This window comes from Strongylocentrotus purpuratus, unplaced genomic scaffold (genome assembly GCF_000002235.5).
Source record: "Strongylocentrotus purpuratus isolate Spur 01 unplaced genomic scaffold, Spur_5.0 spur5_scaffold_3, whole genome shotgun sequence".
NCBI lineage: Eukaryota > Metazoa > Echinodermata > Echinoidea > Camarodonta > Strongylocentrotidae > Strongylocentrotus > Strongylocentrotus purpuratus.
In genome coordinates this window covers 16,283,470-16,310,650 of record NW_022145609.1, presented here as the reverse complement: position 1 = coordinate 16,310,650, position 27,181 = coordinate 16,283,470, and the positions used below count along the sequence as shown (strand labels likewise).

Here is a 27,181-nt window from a genome sequence, read left to right as displayed (position 1 = left end):
ACTGTCGACTTGCTCATGACGCGTGATGAAATTTGACAAGATGCTTTTGTCGACACCCGGTCGCACCAGAGTCGCTACTCCACCATTTGTCATGCTTTACATGGTGAGGGGTTTAAACAAAATTGCCGACTAAATAAAAGCTAGAAGTCAAGAAACAAAGGGTCCTTGCAACTGGGTTCGAAAGAAAGAAAAAAAAAACGAGAAATAAGAAGTGAAGAGTCCTCAGATTTTTTCAATTATGCAAGCGTAGCTCCAAGAGACGCCAAGCCTTGCCGACGTGTCAGGATTTTTGGACAAGAAAATAATGAATGGGGGTGTCACATCCCGAGATCTCCCACCGGCTACGCCACCGGTTCGTGGCTGTACGATCAATACTGGGCTCATTTCGTTGACGAAGCTAAAGGTAAAAGAGGTTGTAAGGTATGTTTGTACCGGCATGGACTCATTAAAATGGCGCTGAGTCTCTGAAATGATAGTTCAAGTCACTTTTTAGTGTAATATTGGTATCTTTGTATACCATTTCTGAGGAATAAATTATATTTACACTTATAATCATATACATATAATGAATGTACACGGTTGAAATGTGGGCGTAAAAATCTAAATTCAGAATATCAGAATTGACTAGTAAAATAATTGACAATAGTCAGAAGCGTAACGACGATTACGATGTATCCAGAGCGGTAGAATAGCTGTATTAAAATTAATCTTATGATAATTTGATAATATAAACAGTATATGTCTTATTGCAGTCGACTCTTAGGTAGTGCGATGCTAAGTAAGTTTACAATAGGTAAAACACTGATAATACTTTAGGTGCTTTTATGTGATAATGATGCTGTTCTATCCTTCATTAGCATTGTTAGAGTGTTGTTTTCGTCCAGACATGTCTATTCTTCTGGCCCTTTCCAAGGCCGCTCTTCATTAAATCTTTAACATGGGTTCGCCTACTAATGCAGTGCACGGCATTACGCCATTAGCTCGGTTTGAATGTTCTTCTAAGTTGCAGCTCTGCACGAAGAGATTGGGAAGCAAATGTAGGATCGAATGTTGAATTCGTTATTGGATTCTCAATGGAGGAAGAATAGAAGCGAGACGAGGAAAGAAAATGTGGGCCGATGTCGTGTTAATGTGTTAACGATGGGGAGTCAGATGAGAAGGGAGAGAAAGTGTGTGATAGAAAGAGAATAAGAGAGAGAGAGAGAGAGAGGGGAGAGGGAGAGAGTAATGTCACGGGAGAGATAGAGAGAGAGAGAGAAAAATAAGGATAGCAGCAGGGGAGAGGCGGGGATGCAGATACAGAAAAAAGGAAGAAGGAAAAAGGGAAATACTGAGGGAGAGAGGGGAAGCAGGAGAAGGGCCCGGAGATGCAGATACAGTGAGAGCGATGGGGGAGAAGAGAAAAAGAGAGTACAATAGTCAGGGAGAGCATGGGAGAAGCAGCGGTGAAGTGGGAGATGAGGATACAGCGAGAGAAGGAGGGAGAAAGAGAGTGATCATCAAAGGGAAAGAAAACGCACTGGTAAAACAGAAAGAGAGAGAGAGAGAGATAGAGTGGGGGAGAGAGACAGAGATACAGAGACAGAGAGAGGTGTAAAGGGAGACTTGAACAGACATGATGCGTGACCATACAATACTTCGAATCTGAAATGCATTAAGTGAAACATGATCTGCGAGCACATTCAGTCCCCAAAAGGAAAGCACTCATCTCGAGGAAAGGTATAGCAGCGAGTACCAGCCGACACCAACTTTCTCCAAAGTGCATGCCTAAAGTCAACATGATGGAGCAAAGAAAAAAAGGGTGTTTTTCTGAATCAGAAGAAGCCGAATATTTTAATGTTTTCAGAGAAGGCCCGTTTTTATCAATATCCCAGAAAGGTTTGAACTATCATGTAAAGATGACGTCGCGTTTCTGTTTATATCTCGCTTTCTTGGTGGATACGTGCGCTATATAAATATCCAATAGTATTATTTTTATTTGAACTATCATGTAAAGATGACGTCACGTTTCTGTTCATATCTCGCCTTCTTGTTACGACGAATGTGCTACCATTTTTGAGGTAAAAATAATCGAATTGACTGTACGAAACGTTAGTCATGCAAAATGTGATGATAAACAAGAAATATGTATTGATCCCAACGTATTGCATTTATTCACGCGGCACTCCTAGATCTTCACATCTCTGTTGCCGACAAGCAGATTACACCTTCACGGTGCGTGTTACCCCCATGCCCGTTGGACATGAAGCGTGACGCTAAACTGCGTCAGCAACTGACGTAGCCTTGAGGTCGCCGTTAGAGATAACAATCGTACAAAAATGATATAAAGTTAAATGCAAAATGAAAGCGCAAACATCGAGCTGAATAACTGAATAACTATCGCTAAAATGCAATTTGATTTGTATGGTGCAGAAGAAAATATATTTATATAAAATAAAATCCTTGTGTGCAACGTGCAATACCTTCGATGGCTTAGCTCAATTAGCGTAGGTAATGACGCAAAGATATCGGTGCCTCGTATATATGCGAAGGGCATATTCTCCTTTCCGTCTCGAAACTCACATACAATAACTGTGAATAACACCACCTGAGCCTGAGGTGGTGAAAGGCACAGCCGATCGTCTGCCTCGGCCCATGGACGAAAAAAAAGTACAGCGCGTTAAAGAAGGCACTGAGCAGCTCCATGAACCCTTTAGTCGCCCTTCCTAGACATTATTAGGGCCTAATTGTAGGCCATTACGTCTAATGATACTCTGGGATGGGAGATCCTAATGAATCCTCTTAGGGTAGGCCAACCCTGCCTTCCGATGCAAATCCGCCAATAAGTCACATTCTAGCCTCCGGGTCTTCATGTAGTGCAAACAGCAAGCCTTGGAAGTATATGTGCCATGATCTAAATACGTATTCATTGAAAGTGAGATGTGCATGAAATGAATGAACATCATATATTATGGATCCAAACCGGAAAACCAATTTGTGGAATGTAGTATATTTCCATGGTGGAACTTGTCATCATTACAAATGTAATGTCATTTTTAACAACATAATGCATACGGTTTCATGCATATACATGTCTTTCAAATTTGAATAACATTAATTACACTTGAAATTACAGTAAGCATTTTCATGCATTTCTAGGCCTCTGTGAATCTTTTTTGCCCTTTTGTCTTGTCTTTCAAATTTACTTTTTGCACAAACTGATCAATACGTAGTCAAATTAACGTGAAATAATCTCTGTTATTTTCCCGATCAAATACGAGTATCTTTCAAATTTGTTCAGAACTCAATGCTTTATGAAATCTCATGCCATTTAACAAGCATTATGAATATGTTTGTATTGCTTATCATTCTTTTCAGATTTTGAAATGAACCAGATATCGGGTAGTTGAGTTTCTCAAGGGTACAGAAGAGCAGCCTGTTATCAAAACGGGTAAATCTGAGGGTAAGTCCGTCAAATTTTTCTGTCATCCATTATAAAAGAATTCATGATAAATTCTATAAGGTCGAAAAATATCATCTTACCATAAGGAATAGTCTTCGAAGCATGTAACTGTTTTTTTCTTTCTTGTCGTCTGTTTAGAGCAAGAAAGTTGTTAACTCCTTTACTTTATTACAGAGATAATGCTCTTCTGGTTCTGAACATACGAATTACAGTCTGCATCGAACCAAACAGAAAATTGCAACTTCGTACCAGCTTTCTAATTTATATATTTTGGCATCAAATTTCTGTATCGCGTCGCGATATTTCCCAAGATCCTTTACACTTCAAGTTCGTCCATGGTCATGATTGCATTTGCACACTTGCGGAGGCGTGTTATTGTAATTAGACAGGGCAAAAACAAGGATCGTCATGTCATAGATGGAGTACTAATCAGATGGGAATAGTCTTGATATATTTACCATGAACGTAATGAACTTACGCGGTTCACGTGAGACCAGATGCACATGCAATACTCCATCTTGGCACCCTTGTCACACCAAGATACCAGGGGGTGTTTCACAAAGAATTTAAGTCTAACTTAACTCTAAGTTGGACTCAAAAATTATGGAGAGCCATTTGTAGCCTTAAAATGAAATATGTTCAAAAGCGAAAATTGAAGTTTTTCAGACTTTTCATAAATTCCACATCAAGAACGTGATATTTTTCTCGATAAAAGAAAATATGAATGATTTATCAACATTTTATGCCTTTTAAAATAACTTTTACAAAATGTTTTTTATAGACGCTAACGGCTTTCCATAGTTTTTAAATCCAACTTAGAGATAAGTTCAACTTAGGATCTTTGTGAAACAACCCCCCCCCCCCCCCCAGAGCGTATAACATATGGTATTACCACCGAACGGAACAAAATCGATCGGTTTGGCAGTGTGACTGAGGTTTTTATCTTGGAGCTCTTCCTAGGGAAATCGAAATGAAGACAGACTACCATGACCACCTTCACATCCATCACCCTTTACCAACCCTCATCCCTCAAAGTCAATTACGCTTTAGGTAATTTTCAGGTAGGAAAATTGATGCCCGTTGCACAAGAAGCGCCATTTTGTTGACGTAGGGGCTGACGTTTAGGGGTTGACGTAGGACTGTCCGCACGCTTGCGGTTTGACGCAACGTGTGAACGTATCTCTGTGCAAAAGGTTAATGCAAAACGAACTCTGTAAGTCAATGCCTATATACCAATGCGTTGAATTAATCTGCATGTGTGCTTATTGTCTTCTCGGGGTTAAATTAAAGGCGGAGGTATTGACGCAATCCAAATTTCGTTTTCTGACACAGGCGTGAATCGTAGAGTCAAAGTGTATCTTAGGTTGAACTACGTATATCAAAGGACTGGGGTAGGAAATTTTTCTACATGATGAGGAAGAGTTACCAGCGGAGAAAAGTGAGATAATCGAGCTTAAATTCCCAATCCGCATGCATGAAATCGCGGTTTCACATGAGTTTTGATTTTCAATCATAATTCTAGCTGGTTTTCGTTACATTAGTAGTATTAAGGTGGTTAGAAAAATATATCCGTTACAAATCGAAATTAAATGAAACCCGTTTGTCCTATAAAAAGAAATGCAAGTTTACTATACAATAGGACCTAACACTTAATAAAAAAGACAGGGGAGAGAGAGATGAAGAAAAGAAATAAGGTTTAGGGAACAGTGAAAAGAAGGTAACACAATATTCCCCAATCCAGGAAGGGGAAGATCCACCCTGATAACATGTTGGTTTTAATAGAAGCAGAAAACAGGTCAGTGAAAGTTTGAGCAAAATCCGATTATCTAAAGAAATTCTAATCATGAATGTTTAAAATTGCAATCAACAAAACACAAATTGGCAACACTGGCAACAATTTTCTCTGTACAGAAAAACTTCATGAATTTTCGTTTTCTTAATGGTTAATGATGGAAAACAATTGTTTCATACATGGAGCTGTATAAAAACAAATTATATTAAGGGTGGATGTATGATTTGTTTTTAATTGATTGATAATAGAAGTTTCTGTACTTTAAAAAAAAGTTACAAATCAAATGGAATTCGCCTTGAAGGCTTTTTCTTGTATTTCATTCACTAATGTAAACCGCCATCTTCCCCCTCCCGAGGGAACAGTGCCCCCTCAACTACGGGCCTCACGCCATGCTACCTCTGTGATATTTCATCGCGTCAATTTTTACCCATTATGAAAAATGTCAATACCGCTACTGAATGCTTCAGGGTACGTCGACGTTCCATTGATTTGTTTTTCTTACTTGATTCTACTAGTTCTGCTATTTGCCGATCATTATTCATACCTTCTGGTAATTTTTCGAGTTTTCTCATTTTGCTTGAAAGCCGGAAAGAAATAGAGACGGTCTATCAGACAAAAAGGATTGACGATCGTATATTTAGCAGACCTCAATATGTGGAATATTTACAAACTTTAACCCATTAAAATGTTTTGCGAGAGTCAACGCAAACATAAATACTTGATATCCATTGAATAATTTATCCGATGGGTTTTTATTTGAGTACAACGAGATGTTCCTGTTATTTTATTTATACGGGTGAATGACTTGCAGCCAATCACAAATGTATTGAGTCTTTAAATATTTACACCATCGTGTCTGCATGTAATTACACACTGAAGCAACATACACACACACACACACACCACACACACTCCAGACGTGTCACATACACGGTCCTAAGCACGCACGCGCACATGTACACAACTGAAGAACGAAGAACATACATGTACCTCACATAATTATAGGTAAGCAGTAAACATAGATGCACATACATTTAATCGCACATAAATAACGAGAATCTCCGTAAATGAGTTTCTGAAATGCAAAATGGGAACATTCCGAAAAGTACTTAATTAAAGAAGCATCACCTGGAACGAGAATTTCATGTTTTCAATATGCACAACCCAGAACTACTATGAACCGAATCATTCTCTAGATTTCCAACGAAGAAACAAGGGCTTATACGAATAATTCTTAACTCAGGAACTAGATCCATTTTGTTTTAATGTTTAAAGTCCATTCTGTAAATCATTTTATTCTTCAGTCATCCTTTTCGAACGAAACAAATGCACATTAAATCACTAATACCCTCGTCCATTCTTTTCTTCCCCCCCCCCTCCCCTTCCCTCTTTTTCTCTTTCGCTCTCATTTCCATCTCTTTTCTTTCCCATTAGAGGATGATATATTACAATCCCGTTACAAATAAATCGTCATGTTCATGTAATGAATTACCCAGTCTGGTTCAATATGAGCTTGTTCCACTGGTAAAGAAAGGAAATTGGTTGCATTTCGCCTATGATATGCGTATCCGCTGGCGTATAAATTGAATGCTTCCTCCTGCCCGAGGGTTCTTAAGTGACACTCGGAAAAAGTCTTTGGAAAGGGTAATGCCATGCGATTGTATGACTGCATCATTAAGAAAGAAAAAAAACTTGACCATGGTAGAACTGTGATCTTGAAGGAAGCGGAGATGCTCTCGATTTGCTTTTATATTAAGATTGAAGACCAACCAACCAAATAACGAGAGTAATTTTGGCGCCTCCATGCAGTCGGCCGGCGACCTGACTGTAACATCGCACTGTATAAAAAAAATGAAAAATGCGCGCTGTACGTTGAACTCTGCGGATGACGCCTGCTCAATTCATTTGCTAAATCTTGCGTGCTCTTTTGGGCAGGGGATGTTGGCTTGAGGATCTATGTGTGAGTGCCACAATTTCATTAGGAAGATCAAGAAGGGTTGAGTTTATTCAGGTGGATGGTGGTTGGCTCGTTGATTTCCATGTGTGAAGGCTGTACCGAATGTTGGTTGTCATTTCAATGTCCTCAGCTCACTTGGTGAGGAAACGGTTTTCTATTTTACCGCTAGAAAGTGTAACACTTTGTAACATTCAATCATAGAAACACCAAGCAAAACAGAAAAGCAACCATCATCCACCTGAATAAACGTAGCTTTTCTTTGATTTAAAACCTGGGAGAGTTAGAGAGTGAAGTGAAAGAATAGGACAGGGAAGAAAGACGTAAGGAGAAACAGAGGGATTTCTGTAAGCCATTCAAAATGTTTTAAAGGGACGTTAAATGTGCCTTTGCTGTGACTTCCGGAATGTACTCCTACCTAAAAGGAAGACTGAAAACAAAGATTGTTAGGTTTACTAACAAGAAAATAGATATACAGTAGGTTTGCGGGTGCACCATGTGTGAGAGAGAGAGAGGTTTGAGGAGTCCTGAAAAGGACTCTGACTCGGTACGTGTGACGTCCATTCAAGCAGTGCATTATAAGGACGTCGATCGTAGCAATCCACGTTGTCGTTGTGCTATCCGTCGTCTCTCCTGACGACGGATAGTCAACCTGTTCGAAACGTCGAGCCACTCATCCTCTCCAAGCACTATACTTCTCCTGAGAACTATATGCTAAGAAAGATAACAAACAGTCCTTTTCAGGACTACACTCCTCCAAGAAAGATTACCGAGTCAGAGTCCTTTTCAGGACTCCTCAAACCTCTCTCTCTCTCTCACACACATGGTGCACCCGCAAACCTACTGTATATCTACACCACCATGCAAGCCGACACTTATAAGCAGCATCTAAGAAAATAGATCTGTTGGATGAAGATTATAAATAGCAAAGAATGTAAAGGGCATACCTTTACGAACTTAGGAAGGGAGTAAAACAGTACCTTCACAACCGAACACAAAACATACGCAGACAGGTACATTACCGGCGGAGACATTTTTGTTCAACTGTTGATAAATCTGGAAACGGAAGACAAAGGAAATTTGATATATGCTTTGCAATCTTTATTCTCTCATTTTCTTTCGCATTTAAGAAATACAAAAGGGAGGACACCAATGACTAGCTTTGATTGAAGCTATGCAACCACTATTTTCTCGCCTCCTTTTGCATTTTAAATGGGTTTTTTTCGCGAGAGTTGTCGAAGCTGTTGTATAAAGCCTCGGTCACAAATGCCATTACGAACGCCGTACGATCGATTTTCAGACCATGAAAATTCGGGAAGACCATGGAAAAACAGGGAGATTCCTACGAACCTTTGTGACCGTAGCTTAACATATATCCCTACACCTAAATATATGGGGGACTTGGTGTGCCCAGGTTATGCTACGGTCACAAAGGTTCGTACGAACGATAATTTCGTACGAATCTCCCTGTTTTTCCATTGTCTTCCCGAATTTCCATTGTCTGAAAATCGTTCGTACGGCGTTCGTAGCAGTTCGTAATGGCATTTGTGACCGAGGCTTTGTGTGGATGTTTGTGTAGTATATGTAAAGGTGTACAGTAGTACATGTATATATTCGAATTCACTGGGAACGGGAGATAAAGCAGTGGGAGAAGAAGAATTCGGAATGCCAGACGGTATGAAAACAGATAAAGTAGACATGGCACAAGGCGGGAAATGGGTTCGGAGCCCCGAGGATGCGAACGAGAGTAAGCTCAATATCACGGACGTGTCGTGAAAGTCACGATATTATTGACATGAAGTTGTTTTTGGTTGCCGGAAACAGGCGGGCACAACCTCCCTGCTCCTGGCAACAATGCTTTATGCAGAGGGCAGAAAGGGAGAGAGAGGGAGAACGATTCAGAAGAAGTAACGGGAGAAAAAAAGGGGGGGGGGAGGGAGAGAGCATATTGTGGACAGAGAAAAGGAGACAACCGGACGAGCCGACGACAGAAGAGAACAAGAAGTAAAGCTTATACGAAAAAGAAAACATTTTATGCACCACAGAGAGAAAGTGACAAACGAAAAAGTCGGCGAAAAGAGAGAGAAAAGAGAGAACAAGAATTAAAGCATAGTAAAAAAAAAAATTAAAAAAAAAAAAAAAGGAAATATACTCTGCTAGTAAATGGCATAGAAGTAGAGGGGAAGATCTATAGCCTTTTTGGCAAAGGGCAAAATAAGAGAATCACTCACAGAGTGTTAATTTAATGATATATCTACACACATTCTAGGTTACACATAATTATGCTATTATCAGATTAAGAGGTGATTTAATTGTTTTCTTTCTTTTGTGCCAATCTGCCCCTTTAAGAGGTATTTGTTGAGAGTCAATGAAGAGATAGAAAGTATGAGAGAGAGAGAAAGAGAGAGAGAGAGAGAGAAGACTAATCCAAATGATTGAAATTAAGACAGGTAACATATGCAGAGGTACCGTTTAGTGTATGCAAAACGTTAACTAGGATTTGATTAACTTTCTGTACTTCTGTTCTGATTTTAAAGATAGGGTTAGGGACCAGGGGGTATTTCACAAAACTTGTCATCAGTGACAAATGACAATTTTTATAATAAGCTACTGAAATCCTTGCTTCTGATTGGTCATCAGCAGATTTGTCACTGATTTTTGCCATTTGTAATTGACAGAAAGGCTTTGTGAAACACCCCAAGTTCTTTAAATCTTCAAACCTTCCAATGGAAGAGATAAAGTACAAATAGAATGCGATTTTTATGGAGATAGGAGATGGAAAAGGCACCTCATTTTGATCAAGTTCTCGTATAAGTTTACTGAAGGAGAATTGACTCGTTCATCTGCTATACACTGATTCTTCCCGATTCCGGATCATTCCCCCTGGGCATTTTTCCCTTGCTAGTTTGCTCAATGGTGCATTAGCAATGAGCGCCACACAGCTTCATCGATGGCGTGATAAGTAGGCTTCCAAAATCAGACACTGTCTTGACTTCCAGTCTGAAGGCAGTGTGCGTCAGCAGCAAGGATTTCGCAAGGATTTCAACAATACCATAATATTAACGTTAGTTAAACAATACACGTTATTACGGTACTCAAGGAGCAGTGACGCCATTCATACAATTACCCGCACTAGCAAACTAAGGAATGGTGAGCGATGAATTTGTAAGGATACGTAATTTCACTTGAATACATGACATATCTATAGGTAAAACTTGATATTAATTCCCGAAAACAACAGCATCCGTCTGAAACATTGCAAATTTGAAACTAAATTACGCGCTTCAAATCTATAAATTTGTATACTGACCAGAGTCCCGTTGAGGGTGCAAAATGATCCTCAGGGGTACCCATATGCACCTCTAGGGATGCGACGTATATTAAGAATTTAATTCTGAAAAGGGTTAATTTGGTATCCCTCAGGGTGTTTGTTTTGTACCGGTTCGATGGAAAATCGAACCTTTATCTCTTACGGCACATCATATTCGTCGAAAAGGCGTACATGAAATGTGCTTTAAAGTGACTCGGTAACTCAAACTCAAACCTCAAACTCTGAAACAAAATCCTGTATTTAGCTCATGCTGCAATCATAGTTATAAACCTTAAGGTCATTCAGGAATCCCATGACTTTTAGAAGCCGATCGCCTGTCTGATTATCAAGGTATTTATGATTGGAAATCGAAATGTCAAAAATCGTTTTCCTAACTGTTTTTATAACACTATAGTCTATTGGGTAAAATGAGCATGGTAAAACCGGTCACGCAAAGATTTTACTTTTTTGAGGCACTTCATGATCATTTTGAAGCGCAATGTTTGTAGGGCTTCAATATTACACCATATCACAGACACTGATAGCACGTAGGGCCATGTATCTCATATTCAACATTGTTAAACGATGCCTTTAATTCACTTGTACCTCAATGTAATTTTTATTCAGCAAGTGTGTCGGCCGAGAGGAACAGGGTCTGTAAGAATAGAACTTGGAATGACATTTCGAAGAGAATGATGATGATGAGGGAGCGATTTTGGAAATGACGTCACACAGCAAACACCTCACTGGATCAAAGAATATCCTCGCCAGTCAGCGCGCTTCCATTCTCTCGTCTCATCTTGGCAGTGGTGAAGATGGGGGATGCCGTGGGGCATGTGCCCCCCCCCCCACCCATGTCAAAAATGGAGAAAGAGATGAGAGAACACGAGGAAAAAATACCTGAAAATAATGGTCACATTTGCATAGCGCTTTGCTACGTTTCTATTAAGCACTTGACAATGTAATTATTACCTGTGTCATTAGACACAACTGCTAATGATAGGGCTCACGCTTCGCTCCCTGGGGAGTATTCCGGCCAGGCGCCATTTGACAAGCGCACATAATATGCGAATCGTTCGCATCTTACCGGGTACCTATTTAACAGTGGTGAATATAGTTTAATGAAAGAAGACAACAGAACCCCTCCTGCCCCTTTCTCTTAATCAGTAGCCTTGTTATTGGGTATTTCATTTTCCGAAAGTAGACAACCCCTATCCCCAAGATACCAGTGCCCCTTAATGACTAGACTCTCGTTACGTCACTGGACCTAGGCATACTTTGCTTGCTTCCAACGGTATGCTGTATTTGGATTTTCCATGAGGGTGATATTGACGCTACGTGGTCAATCGATCGTGCTTAGGATTTAGAAGGTAGATAAGAGCGCAATATGAACTCAAATTGCTTAGAGAGCGAGAGGGCGAGAAAGAGAGAAATAGAGAGAAAGAGAGAGAAAGAGAGAGAGATCTTGATACCCTGACATTTTAGAAAATTGATGCATCAACTTCGCGAGACTATTTGATTATGTTTAACAATCTTACCTTTGAACGAATTAATCAGTATCCACCAATTAAATGAAATTCCACACGGGTGTATCGCTGCAAGCACACCAAGATCATTATGTCTATGAAGGGAAGATTATAATCTTGAATGAATTTGCATAATCGGTAGAAGCATTTTCAATGTAACCTGCAATTAAGTTATATTTTGCTCGTGTTTCATATGCATTCGGGGAAAACGTGTGTCGGAGATGGAACATGTATTTGTTGTTTCATCTAGCACTGCCTACATGTTTTACAGGCGTTATATTTTGAAAGAAAAATGATACAAGCCCCGACATTGATGTGTGACTTGTCCTATAGGCTTCAGGCATTTTATACATAGATGGCGAAGCTTTGTTTATAATACATTTCTTTCATCCTGTCAAAATCCACCTTTAGGGAAAAAATGAAATCATTTGATGATTATTGCCAAAGGACACAATTACTGAAGTCTTATCGAGATGAATTCACATCTACCGTTCTTATGGTCTAGAAATTTTCATCAGTATCAACCAAAAAGAAAAGCATAATCCTGCATCACTATACTTGGAATGTGCTTTAATCTTTGGTAATAAGCGTACTCTTCCTTATTTGCGACAGATATTAAAGGGAGTGTAGCTTGGCAAATACTGGTAAACGCCACCTACGTCTGATTTTGGACAACTGCACATAAACGAATGGATGTGATTAACGGTAGTCAGCGACTTAATCTCCTCACGCTTCGGTTTCGCGTATGTTGCACACACTTGATTGCTGCGGTCGCGTCATCCGTATAGTCGTACCCGATTGGCCACGAGTGAGGCCACGGGGAAGTTAGTCTCATCAGGGTACACTCCCTTTAAACTGTATATTCTTTGGGAAAGTGGTGCCCTCCCCCTTTTCTTTCTCTTTTTCTTCTCTTTGTGTCCTTTGTTTCTGTCTTTTTTCTTTTTTCCCTTTTCCCCATTCATTCTTAGCACCTACTTCTTCCGTGTGTTCATGCGCACAGTGGCTCATCACCTTCAAAGATAAAAACGAAGCAATCAAATTTTGAGCTTTCTTGAGATTTAGTATTCCATATTGGAAAAAATAAGCAGTGCTACATGGGGAGGGTTACCCTTGGAGTAGTTTATAACAGTCCTGTGGACCAATCTTCTTTAAAGGCATCGTTTAACAATGTTAAATCTGAGATACATGGCCCTACGTGTTATCGGTGTCTATGATATAGTGTAATATTGAAGCCCTAAACAAAAATGCGCTTCAAAATGATCATGAAGTGTCTCAAAAAGTAAAAAATCTTTGAGTGACCGGTTTTACCATACTCATTTCCCCAATTGACTGTACTTTATAAAAACCGTTAGGAAAACGAACATGAAATTTCGATTTCCAATCATAAATATCTTGATAATCAGACAGGTGATCGGCTTGTAAAAGTCATGCAATTCCTGGCTGACCTAAAGGTTTACGATTATCATTGCAGCATGAGCTAAATCCAGCATTTTGTTTCAAAATCTGTGGGCAATGTTACCGAGTCCCTTTAATCGCATATATCTGACAGTGCAGTCCCTTGTAGCGATACGTGTATGCGGCGATTTGTTATTTCATTTTTGTGCACGGTTTTCAGCAAGTTTCAGCAAATTTATATTATAGAAATCCTGATTATGTCAAAGCCTCATAGAACCCCGTAATTCCTGTTTATGTGATTGTCAAACATTGAGGATAACGGTTTCGTTCAGAAATGACAAATGTGGCTTCCTTACCACTGCCAGTACACAATGTCTCCTTTAAATATAAGCATAAACGTACAACCTGCTTTTGTATTTCAAACAGACGTTCGTCACCGCTTTGATCACCAGTCATCCTTCCCCCTTCCTCCATGAACTCGACGATGACGAAGATGAGATGGTAGACCAGCGTTCTCCTTGTCGATCACCGGTGCAACCTTGACAGGGATGTTGATGTAATCTGTCGGCTGACATTTTTTACTTCTCGGCGAGGCAGCCAAGTGACGTCACGTACATGAATGAAAGGAATTAGTTGTAGGCGTAGCCGTGTTGCGCACATCAACGCACCATGTGTCTACGCAACCCAATCACGGGAAGAAGCGTTGTAAGTAAATAACTTACGAAAACTTTACAGATGAAGTTTGGGTTAAGGGGGGGGGGGGTTGTTTCACAAAGACTAAGATCGACTTTAAGTTGGACTTAAATATGGCCGTTCATGTCACTATTTGCTCTCACCATTTACTGGCATTGGTCTCTCAAGGGACGTACAAATCGTGGTCACAAATCTACAGAATTTACCTTTATTGATAGTGCATTATTCATTTGAAGGAAAAATTTTTACATAGAGATCATAATTGAGAGAGCAATGGTGAGAGCGACCAGTGGCATGAACGGCCTGCCATAGTTAAGTCCAACTCAAATTCGATCTTAGTCTTGTAAAACACCCCCTGGTGATATTGAAATTAATCTGTAAGCTTTATCATTATTCTAAATCGAATTTGAAAGAATATTTCAGTTGTTATGTCAAACGAACAATATTGCTCCTGATATACCCTTATATTTAAAATATTACAACAAAATAATAGTATAAAGAAATGTTAGACTAACTTTCCATGCCACATTAATGGTGTCGTCTCATGTTCCGATATACATGTGTAGTGTTTGTTAATCTTTGTGACTTCCATTAAGAATGGGTCAGTTAACGCCGATGACTATAAATACTAATGTACTACATTATAAGCTCTTCCACACAAAAAATCAGAGAGTTTCTTTCACAATGCAGTTCCATGCACCCATAATACTCTATTTTATCTTCAACATGAGTTTCATTTGTAATTCTACTTGTTTCACATAATTTTTTATAAAAGGTAAAAACACTAAATTGCAATAAATGTTCGTTCAAACACAAGGGGGGGGGGGGTATTTACCAGCCCACATGTTTTATATTTAAACTGGATCTTATCTGCACACTTGAAGTCGAGTTTGCCCTCTTCTTCTTCCAGCGGGGCATGTAAATGGACTTCGATTATCAATAGATGGCGCCCAATGCCTGACTTCATTTTCAATAGAGCAGACGAGCAGCCGTCATCGAGCGCTGGATATCACAATTTACTTTTTTCTCTTCTCCCAATTCACCACCATCCGCCCCTACCCTCAAGTCATACACACAGTTCCTCTCTCTCTCTCTCTCTTTCTTTATCTATCTCTCTATCTATCTCTTTCACCTGTATCTGTTGTCTATTCTTCCGTAGTCTCTCATTCCATCTCTCTTTCTCTCTCCGAGGCTCTCTCATTCTTTGAATTCTTCCATTTTATCCCTCCCTATTTCCCCCTTTCTCACCTCCTCTTCTTCTTCTTCTCCTTTATTTTTACTTTTTTGTTTCTTTGGAGAGTTCAGTTTAATATAACGCCGCATCCATTTGCAGTAATTTTTTGATTGCCTTTGTTGAACGATTCATTCACTTGACCTACTTATCAACACTTCAGCTTGTTGTGCTAATAGGTGGAATTGTCCTATTTTCATCAATGCTTCAAGATTAAACAGCACTTTGCGCAGATTGAAGAATATATACATCAACAAATGTTCAAAAAACGTATTGCGCGTATGCACATGCCTTCATATCAAACATACCCATTTCTCTCTTTCTTTCCTTTTCTTCACTTTGCACGAAAACCAAAACAAAAAAAAAACCCAGGAGGAACTACCCTATTCAACGACAACACATCCTCTAAAATATCGTCGACCACATGCAAAGGCCTGTATTATACCAAAGTTTAAAACCCGACAACGGTCTAAGATTTTGTTAAAAATCGGGTTTTTCAAAGAAAGTTAGTCAAAGGTCCAAGCCTTTCTTCGAAAAAGGCGATCATATACATGAATTTTTACTAATATTAGTAGAATACGAATAATAGTGCTGTTTCTATAACGATCGTTATAGACAGATTTACTAATATATTCAAATGTTATGCATATTTTTATAAACCAAGGATGTCCATGACATCCTGAAAGCTTGAACCAATGCTTGCCCGACATAACAACTAATAATGTAAACAGACTTGATTCCAAGTAGGCCTATTTTAATTCATTAATTAATAGCAGGTTATTAGAATAATTTGTCACTAAGGTCCCCAGGAAAGAAACATCCATAAATTTGAATATATTAGTAAACCGTTCTATTTCAAAATAGTTATTGAGGAAAGTGCATGATATTTGAACATTATCACGTGTTCTGCTCACCATTATCAAAGCCACTTTTGTTATCCTCTTCGGTAACCCAGGGACCTTGCGGGATGCTGATACTCGCCACCTTCTACTCTTTCATCATCTGCTTCGCCTACTTCTACTACGCTGAGAAGCAGGGGGCCCTGTCACGTGGTAGTTTCCAGCTCAACTCTCGCGTCCCGCAATGCAACCATCCCCGCTGCTACGTTTACAGTCCGACCCTGGTCCGACGGTCACATAGAGAGAGGAACGAGACACTAGAAAAGAGTAGGCAAAAGTTGCTGGTACCCGTCTCAGTACCTGACCATAGGGTAAGTCGGGTATAATGACATTCTGTATATTTTCTTACTTTCCATAACCTTTTAACTTTGTTTCTTCCACTGAGTTAATGCAAAATAGTCTTGCAAAGCAAGTAAAAGTTTTGAATTTTGTTATTTAAAAAAAAATGAGTATAAAATGATTTCTAGTACTTTCCTGTTGACATGTAAAATCGAGAGGTATTTAAAATGCCAATTTGTTGTGTTTTTTTAGTTATTGATCCTTCAATGGATTTGTTGGGCATATCAATAGGTTTAATCACTAAAAAAAAAAACTAAATCAAATTAAAGCCCAATTGCATGTGTCTTGTGATTATAGAGAGAAACGGAGAACCTGACCTCCTCTTGTTCCTTATTCAAATAATAACAGGTCTTGTAATAATAACCAATATATTACTAACTCTTTTTCGCTCTATTTTCTTTTAGCCATTCCAACTACACTGCGACACGTGCTCCCTGGTAACTAGCTCGGGCCAGCTTCTCGGCAAATCCGCAGGCAAAGACATTGATTCTGCAGAATGTGTGATCAGGATGAACGACGCCCCCATACGAGGCTTCGAGAAAGACGTCGGCCGACGAACAACTGTCCGCGTGGTCGGACACTCTAACTTTCGGACAATCTTCCAGAACAAGTTACGGACTCAGTACGTGCATTTCAGGGATCCTCTGACAAGGGCAGAAAATGTAGTGATTGCATGGTTGTACGCTACGAACATTTACAAGAACCCTGCGTACCGACTGACCCTCAACTACTCACAGATGTACAGGAACGTAACGTTTTTTATGCACACGCTGGCCATGATGCAACATAACAACGAGGCTTTTCATAATGAAACGGGTATAACAAGGTAAGGACTACACTCTTACACAAACCAGGGAGTGTTTCATAAAACCATGCGTAAAGTTACGCATGACTTTACGAAAGACTTGAATATAAAGAGCTGAATATGATACTCAAATCTTTTCAAGAAATATGCAGATGTAGATTAATCTTATCAATATTAACAAAACATTTTAAAGCAAAGTGTATTTTGGCTACATTTTAATTGAGATTATGCGAAAAACAGTCAAACTTTGTTAAAATGTCAGAAAAAAACTTTGGGCATCCCATTTGGCATTCGTAAAGTCATGCGTAACTTTACACACAGCTTAATATGAAACACCCCCAGATTTCAAAATGTTACCATCGTTAAAGCGTAAGGTGTCATTTATTCTACAAACGTTAAACAGTGCATGCCCATGTAACGGAGATGATTTCCGTTACATTTGTTGTTTTTTACTTATCATTCAAAACGAACATTTGGACAACATACATACGCACAAACATGTTGAGTATCATTCCCGGGGTATCATTTAACAATAATCTGTTTGCAAGAATCATTGGGCTACCAAAGGGAACTTGTTTACTTATCTAGAACGAAGAATGCTTAAATATACTACGGAACGTATTAGAGTATCGCTGAGAATTTACTACATTTATACGGCCATCGGTTCCACTCAATTCTAAATCTGTTCTTTCCCTCTCACAGAACTCAGGCAAAGACATGGCTTACCACGGGATGGCATGCAATGCTCCTCGCCCTAGACACATGCGATGAAATCAATGTGTATGGCATGGTCTATGACGAATACTGCCAGTAAGTACTCAATTTTGACCCCGGGTCACACATGCCTATTGAAGACGAGGCGTCTTTTGCCTGACGCAGGGCTGCGTCAGCGATGTACTTGCCTTTTGACTCACCGTTTGTGAGTGATATAGTACCCCACAAAATGAATGCAAAATAAACGGTGCAAATGTGGTCTTAGTTACGTCGTGTGCATTGCTGCTGCCTCCGTAGACTTGAATAGCGCAGAAGTAACGCAGTTGAAATAACGCGCCTCTGGCTTGGAAGAGGCCTCTGAGCGATTTGTCGTTGCTGAACGAATTTGCTCTAATGCTTTGCTCCCGATCCGATCCATCTCTAATCAAAAGGTATTTGATATCTAGCGTCTTTTTCTAGCGGCTACAAAGCGCTGCATGCATTGCTCCACATGGCTCTACATTGTTTTGTAACATTCTTCTATCAGTATCACAAATTCAACCAGCATTAACGTAATCTATCATTCATGGAGAAAATCGCTTTACTGATTCGTTTTTTACCCTAATTCTTGAAGATCTTTTTCCGGTCTGGCAATCTTCTTTTACGCAGTCTGCTGCTCGACGTCCGGATTTGCAAACGCATTACAACTTTGAAATGTTAGAGGGTGACATTAAGTCTTCGGAAATCGAGATGAATACTAAATTCTGCCTGGTTTGGGTTCCATTTTCTGTAGCACGTAGACAAAAAAATCACTGTCGTTCGCTAAGGATAGGTCACCAGTAATTGGGGTTAAAAGACAAATCTCTAGCCCCAAGCATTTTTTCCTTGCAATTTTTCTTGATGAACTTCATAAGAACGTAAAATATTCTGTTAATGATTTTATTGATCATCGTTGTAAATCGTCTTTGCGTAGATGAACAAAACTGTTCATCTGCGATACATGTTAAGTTGTCATGTTGGCAGTGGTATATGGGATGTAGAGTATGGAGGGCTGGATCAGTTGTAGAGTAGGATATTTGGAAATTCGTGTGAATTTAGAATGTAGTGATTTCGGCATTATTAAATTGATTCTTACCTCTCTTGGATACTCTACCAAGAGTAGGGCCCTATTACATAAAAGTTGCTATCATTAACAAATGCTGAATTTCAATGACAAGATGCTCTCAGCCAATTAGATTGCCATTATTTCATCTATTACAAAAGCACGATATTGAGGGTTTGTTTACATTGCGTTGCTTTGCAGAGATCATCCTAACGACACAACTCCGTACCACTATTACTTACAAGAGGAGAACAAGACCCGATCCGAGTGTGACTACTACAGACGCAGCGAAGAACGCCTCAACAGCGGGCATCTATTCGTCACCGAGAAATACATCTTCGGACGGTGGGCCCAGAAGCACCGCATCTCGTTCCACCATCCCGTTTGGAAACCAAAGGTTTACAACGAGACAAGTCTGGACACGCCATTTATGAAACTCTACCGCGAGAAGCGTGTGAAAGCGAAAAAGCTCTCCGCGGCGGATCACCGCGACGAGAACAGCGAAGGAGACAACGGTGGCGACGCCACGAACCGCGCAGGACCAAATAATGGACAGATAAAAAGGTCGCCCTCTAGCGACGATAGAAATAGGCGGAAAGAGAAAGAACCGGATATTTTGGAAGAACAGGATTTTATGCTTTTTGGAAGAGCGAATATGGGGATTTTCGGAGTATTCAAGAGGTGATGGCGACTGCTTTCCTGAAAAACATACTTGACAAACTATTTACAGAATAACATATTTGGATTATTATGAATCTCTATTGCATATCGGTATAATTTTATTATTGAAATAATTGTTAAAATGAGAAATGTATCATTGTATAGAATATATTTGTCTATCCTACATATCTTTCTACTGTCAACATGTTTCGCTTTATTTAAAGACAAACCCGTTACGATATGCATTGTAAAAACAAACAAAAAATGTAAACAACTTTTATCCAAAGACGATTGAAAATTTCCAACATCTTATGTCAAATTCTTTGTTTCAGTAAAACGTCTTTTCTTTCTTAAAACACTTCAAAAACAGTTTTCAATAACAGGGACTATCAGTTTTTACAAACGAAAATTAAGAAATATGCTTTGGTGGAAAAGCCTGCCTTGGCAATGAAAACGCTGCTCTCAATTTATAGAATACGAGGAAATATTTCGGTTAACACGATCGCAACTTCTTTCGAAAACTCACCTAAACTGCGATTTGAATACCCGAGTGTATGTCCCATAGAAATCATGTTCAGATTACGTAATACGTATTGTCATCTTCCTACGTTTCAATAGGTGACCCACAAGGCTATCGGTATTGCCTTTAGTTGAATTTTCGAAAGTATTTACGACCATGATTGTTACATTTCTAAGTCTTCCACGTATTGAAAAGGAGTGCTATAAAATGAGGCGATATAATATAATTTCACCAATGCTTAGGGAACCAATTATTACTAATAGCTTTAGTGGGTTATTTTTTAAACTTCTTTGTGACTAAGATTATTTGTTGTTGATAATTTATCAATTTACTGATCTCTTTTCACACTTGTAGCTTCTAATATGTTTTTGTTACAACTTGGTCCTAAAACTTTGCGTTACAAAATTGCCAGCAATATTAATGTAATATCTCCATTTAATTTCCATAGAATAATATTTTTATTTGTGTTTATTCTTCCCTTGTTACTAACGATTTATTTCAATTTTCCTAAACATGAAAAGAATATCTTATTCAGCCTCTGACTGCCTGTTCAAAAGACTATATATTTCAAATCATAATAAGTTAACCCGAATGTAAAGTAGGCTCCTAATATAAACAACGGAAATCCTCCATACACGAGGCATCCTAAAGAGATTATACTTTGACACTTGAAAGTCAGATTGTCAAAAACTGCTTTACCTAGCTCTATCCCACCTATATACATCGATGTATCATAATTGCACTGTTGAGTTGGAATACATTTCTATTACCCCCCCCTTTTTTTTTTTGTTCTCATGAAATGACTGTGACCATATGATTTAGTCTTGATAGATCAAGTTTATATCTTCTAAGAACTTTTTTGATCAATCTGTACCAATCGATAACATTCTGAGAAGATATAAACTAAACTTGATCTATCAAGACCTGATTGCTGTATTGTCACGATAATTTCATTAAAAGGGGTAAGGATAATTTATTGCAACTCTATGGGCAACAGTGGTTATTCCATGCAATGCGATTTCAAAATGTGGCTAATATATACCCTGTTCATGCGTGTACTGTGGGATTCCATTTTTGATAGGTAGAGACCCCGTCTTAAAAGAAGAATCCTCCGTCGAAATGTACTTGAATATGCAGAAGTATAGGATACATATTTCAATCATTAATTCATTTATTATGTTATGTATATACATATTTTGTATTCAATGTTTATTTACACTTTGCAGGAAAAACTAAAACACAGTGCAATTACAATGTGCAGCTACAAGAGACAAATTATATATATTTGGTATGTAGGGGGAATGTATTAATCCCTTTATGATTTTTGAACATTTTAATGTGTAATTTAAAGTTGGAACTGAGAAATTATGCAAATAATATTGATGAATGCTGAATATTGTTATATATTTTACTGTTTTCTTATACCGTATAAGCATGAAGTAATCAAGTTATGTCATCAAATTGTTAGTGCCAGGTTCTAGTTTGCTTTATTGGGTAGAGTTTGTTCACTAGTATATCGTTCACGGTGTGTTTTTCAGTGAATGCTGACGACTCCATACAGAACAAAAGGATTAATGCTATTTTCAGGCTTAAAAGAAACATATAATATTACAATAGCCTTAACATATAAATAATGCACACGTTTCATTCGTAGTAGTCGCTTAAGATCGGAGTTCCTGTGTAAAAATGGTGACGCCAGATTTTAGATTTTTTTTTCTTGCAGTGGTAATTGGTTAAAATCTCAGTAATGTTTAAGCTTGGTCTCGGGTCTATAAATACGATGAGATCAGATTCAGTCATCGGTATAAGTTCTTTACTCATACGCTTGTACACTACTTAAAATTTGGCTTGTTCATTATAACTATATATATTTTTCAATTTAGAAAAAAAAAGCTTAGATAATTTTTATACGATGTTGTACAAAGAAGTCTCGTTTTTCGAGACATGGAAAAAGATAATAAAATACCATCTCGAAACTATACATGTTTTTGTTTGTTGTATTCGTTCACACATAATTATAAATGGTTCTGATCAGTGGCGGATCCCCCCCCCCCCCCTTGAGAAAAAAATCATGTAAAAACCCGTGATTTTTACCTTTTTGGGGGTTGGCCCCCCCCCCCCCTGGCGCTCAAGGAGGGGGTGCAAATTTCAAAATTTTCGAGGACCAAAAAAAAAAATATGCTTACTACCCCCCCCCCCCCCCCCCCCCCTCCACTGAGCGACTTTCAAATTTTCGGGAGCAAAAAAAAACAAACCAAAAATAGTGCTCTTAGTGCTCACTACCCACTACCACTACTGAAGGGTAGGTAGATGACACGAGCCTTCCCCTCCCTACGACACTCCCCATCTCAGACGACCCCGCCCACCCCCCCCCCCACAGATATAATATCAATATAATAATGGATAATTTTATAGCGCAAATGTCTACCGCGCAAGGTGCTCAAGGCACTGCAATGTGAACCCGGCTCTGCTATATAGGCTACACTTTTCGGTGTTCACAGCAACCAAGAGATATTCCCATTTCCCTTCTATCGTGCTGTGCTCGATACGACAACATCGAAATATTGGCTAATAAAGACACTGGAAACGGTTAAAGTCAGCATTGTCTTTAAAAAGACAAATTAAATCTGGAAGTAGGTTATGTTTAGGTGTGTTCATGTAGAGCCCTGTTGCAATTAGGAAGTTGGTCACATCATCATCACGATATAAAAACTTCAAGTCCACCAAATCGAATCTGAACCTCTTAGTTCAAGCATTGTATTTGATCTGCAAATATTAGATACGCAAACATGATACCTTGTAAAAACCTTTGATACTTGCAATTTATAATGCAATTTAACTACGTGCAGAACCTCCTAAATAGACTCCCCAATGAGTTTTCTTGCCAATGTCATTTTTTTCTTCAAGGTAGATAGTAACAGCCATGTTCAAGTCCTACACCATCGATAACGATTACTATACAGTAATAGTGGGTTCTTGTATAGAAGAAAAAACACGCGCGCACACCCACACTCAACCACACACACACACACTACACACACACACACACACACACACACTCCCTTATTGATGACTTTGCAGATTCTTCTATCGAGTCAGATATCTTAGGTGCCGTACCCCCTAAATACACTACGCCATTATCTGTGGCCAGCACAAGAGTCATACGATTACCCTCGAAATAATCGTTTTCGTTTAAGTGAGAATTAAAGGACTTTATTACGAATTACAATTCCATTATCTTTGCTTGGTGGAGGAAACACCCCCACCATAACAAAAAGAATCAGATTAGTGCACGTGACAACCATGGAATTAATGCGTACCAGCGTACGTGCATTCATCAAAGCAAACTACAATAAATGAACACGATCTAAAGTTCACACTGTTTAAACAGATGCTTTGTAACAGATTGTCATTTTACAATGATTGTGAATGTTTGATTGCCAATACAATAAATTAATGTCATCATGATTATAACTTTATTGTCACTCGTCAGTAAAATCACTTCTGTGCGTATCCTAATTCTGGAATGGGATATGTAAACACACCGAAGGGTGATACAAATACAGCAGTTTATTATATTAAATTGTTTTTTTTTAAATATGAACTGGAAAAAAAATTGGTGTCATCTCGACCGTCAGATATCGTACTAAATCATGATATAAGTGGGTCGTGATAATCCAAGGTCCCATAAACGTTATTCATTGAAGAAAAAGAAAAAATATTTCAAAGAAATTTAATGAACATGCAGTCTGCAACGCTTAAAGTTTAGAGATAATTTTTGCAGGTACATGGCGAATTTTCATTTTTTTTAAAAATCTGAAATGTGCATAACTTGTATTGAGTGTATAACAAATAAAAAACTTAACAATGGTAGGCGTTAATATCAGTCAAAGTATGTTTTCTTCATTTTTTTCCAGGCATTTAACAAGATAGATTGACATGGGTATGTTTAAACTTCAGCCTTATGCTTGTGATATTCTTACTAAAGAAAAAGGTACATTATACAATTATTGCAGTTCTTCTTTAATATAAGTAGTGAGACACGTCACAGGGGGAAGAGAGGGGAAGGGAGAAGGGAAGAGAAAGCGAGAAGAACACTTCAACATCTCCCCTTTTTAAAGCATCAGCTTCAATTTTTGGTCTATAAAGAGTTATTGCAAGTTTAAAGTAAATACCACATTGCACTCCAAATTATGGCAACAGCGTATTGTAAAAAAGATTCATCGACGTTGTTGTATCGTATGCGCACGCAAGATAAAGGAAAATTGGTTACAAGCAACAACCCCAGAGTAAATTTACGAAGCGTTCCCTTTATTATTTGATTACGTGCAAAAGGAAAACAGTCATGTTAACCATACCCCTGGCCATTTTCCCCTTACGCTTTTTCGTCCTTAATCATGCAGTGATATTACGCAGTTATTTGGGTTGATCTTGTGACCTCTAACATATATTTGTGTAGGGGAAGGTGTGAGTATCTTTTAAAGTTCAAACACGGTAAATGTGCAATAAAAATATGTTAGCCATACCCCCTGGCCATAACAGATTTGCATGACTCTTAAGTTTAATGTGATAAATTTGTTTGATATCGGGGATAGTTCACGCAATTCAAAAGCACCAAGTCAGCAAATTTCTTGAACATGATTCTCTGAAGCCTGTCCTTGCCTCCGACCGTGCCTTGGACAATACATGTCATGTGATCAAATAGTACATACTATTTAGCAGATATAAAGATTTGATTGGCCGTCCACAGTTCGTCACGTGATATCGACTGCGAGGATCTCAAATTGCACTTTTCACTACCGGTCATTTTTAGATTCATAATCACCAACCTGTTAAAAGAATGAGTATATGTTAACGTTATAATACAGTATCCAAGCTACACTGCAGAAACCAGCGATTACCTATTGTTTGCATTTTATTAACTGCGCGCATTTGACGTGGAAGGCTGGATAAACCTCCAGATAAAATAAAGCGTGAGATCACAATCACACTGCAAAAAAAAGGGTGTTAAATTCAACACCATGGGTGTTAATTTTAACACTTTCCCGGTATCTATATCGGAAATCATCAGCTGGTGTTATTTAACACCAGGGTTTGGAATAAAACAATTCAATTCCACTCTTGGTGTTGAAGTAATTTCGCCTTTGGTGTTAAAATCTAACACCATTTTTTCAACTTGGTGTTAAAGTTCAATTCTAGTTTTGGTGTTAAAAAATCCAACACTATTTGCCTTCAACACCAGACGTGTATAAAATTTAATCCGGATTTTTTGTTAAAATTAACACCAATGATTTAACACTCAATTCAAAGAATCTTGCGATGTATGTTGGATTTAGTGATAACAAGTTTCTAACTTTCCTGTCTGCAGAACAAATTTTTACACTTAACGGCATGATTGCGCTGATGAAATAGGATATTCAGACCCTGACTATAAAAAATTCCATAACCACGATATCATGAAGAGATTCTTGACAGCTAGCTCGCGCATGCGCATGCACGATACGACATCATATCATAATGACAACTGTCGTCCAATGATTTTGCTCGAATCCACTAACTTATGCGCATGCGCAAGTTCAGCACCATGTATAACACCAAGGTTCGGAACATCAACCTGTAATAAAATATTTCGACACTGTTGGTGTTGAACGGACGTGAAATTGACACCAAGGGTGTTGTTTTTTCTATTCCGTGCTAGTGTTAGAAATTTAACACCCTGGTTTTTGCAGTGCACCCTAAATTTGATGTCACAAAGTGATATCAGTGCTTTTCTAATGGACATTGAATGATAGGATGTGTAATATAACAATTTTGGACTGCGAGGGAGTAATATTTTCCATCGTGATCGTATTTTTCCTCTCTTCGGCGGTCTTAACATGTTTAACACACCTACCAGTCAATTATAATACAGTATGTATATACATAATTATCTGATCCCTTTAAGATCGGGCATTGTTACATTCTAACAATTATCTATTTTCCATTTGTTGATACTGTCAAATAAAAATTATATGGTATCATAAAGACATCAACTTGAGAAGATAGAGCCACTCTGAAAGCAAAGATTGATAGATATTACAAACAATGACGAATCAAATATTACTGCAGCCTGTCATGAAGTTCAAGCATGTTTGATCTTGAACTTTAGACTGCTTCAAATCGTTTACATGTACGAAAGAAAAAACATCTTCAAACAATTGTTGAGCTAAGTTATCCATATTCAACAATATATTTGTTTGTAGATTGATGTGATTTTACAATACATATTTAACTAAATGCACAATCAAAATTTTATTTTATTTTTCCATGATTAGTTTTTGTTTTCATATTTATCCCACCCACCAGTATGTTATGGACTGGTGAAACTTTACCGTTAAAGTGATGATAGATAAGGTATATTATTTCATTTCAAATGAATCTGATTCGAAATGAAATGAATAAGACTGTTTATTAGGGGTCAATTTAAAGCAATACGTACAATAACATGTAGGATCCTACGTGTTATTTATCATTAACGAAATCAAACGAGGGAATATATGGAAAATATAAGTGCAATACATGTGGAAGGTTATTTTGCTTTGAGTATCTTCTCTCTAGAAAATGACATGCGCTACCTTATTGACTCAAAGATATGGAGATCAAGCACTTAATATATTTATTTATACATTGTGGTCCATTATCTTAAAATGCATACTTTAACTATCTAAGGGATAACAGAATGTTCATATTGAACTATGATATGTTCAAGAGAACTTATATCCGTGAACTTGGGCTTTAATACATCCATGTGCAGAATTAAAATGTGAAATATTTGTACTTT

The 27,181-nt window shown here is 38.3% G+C and overlaps 1 protein-coding gene across 1 annotated transcript in view; it reads left to right on the top strand.

The window, feature by feature from the left end:
• The window catches only part of LOC581547 (alpha-N-acetyl-neuraminyl-2,3-beta-galactosyl-1,3-N-acetyl-galactosaminide alpha-2,6-sialyltransferase), a 44,646-nt gene extending 22,304 nt beyond the window's left edge, over positions 1–22,342 (top strand). The window contains exons 2-7 of the mRNA XM_781536.4: positions 3,358–3,442; positions 13,846–14,124; positions 16,299–16,553; positions 16,986–17,407; positions 18,089–18,196; positions 19,383–22,342. Coding sequence (XP_786629.3) covers positions 14,089–14,124; positions 16,299–16,553; positions 16,986–17,407; positions 18,089–18,196; positions 19,383–19,866 — 1,305 coding nt within the window. The 5' untranslated portion in view covers positions 3,358–3,442; positions 13,846–14,088 and the 3' untranslated portion in view covers positions 19,867–22,342. The remainder of the gene's footprint in view (positions 1–3,357; positions 3,443–13,845; positions 14,125–16,298; positions 16,554–16,985; positions 17,408–18,088; positions 18,197–19,382) is intronic.
• Positions 22,343–27,181: the final 4,839 nt, after the last annotated feature.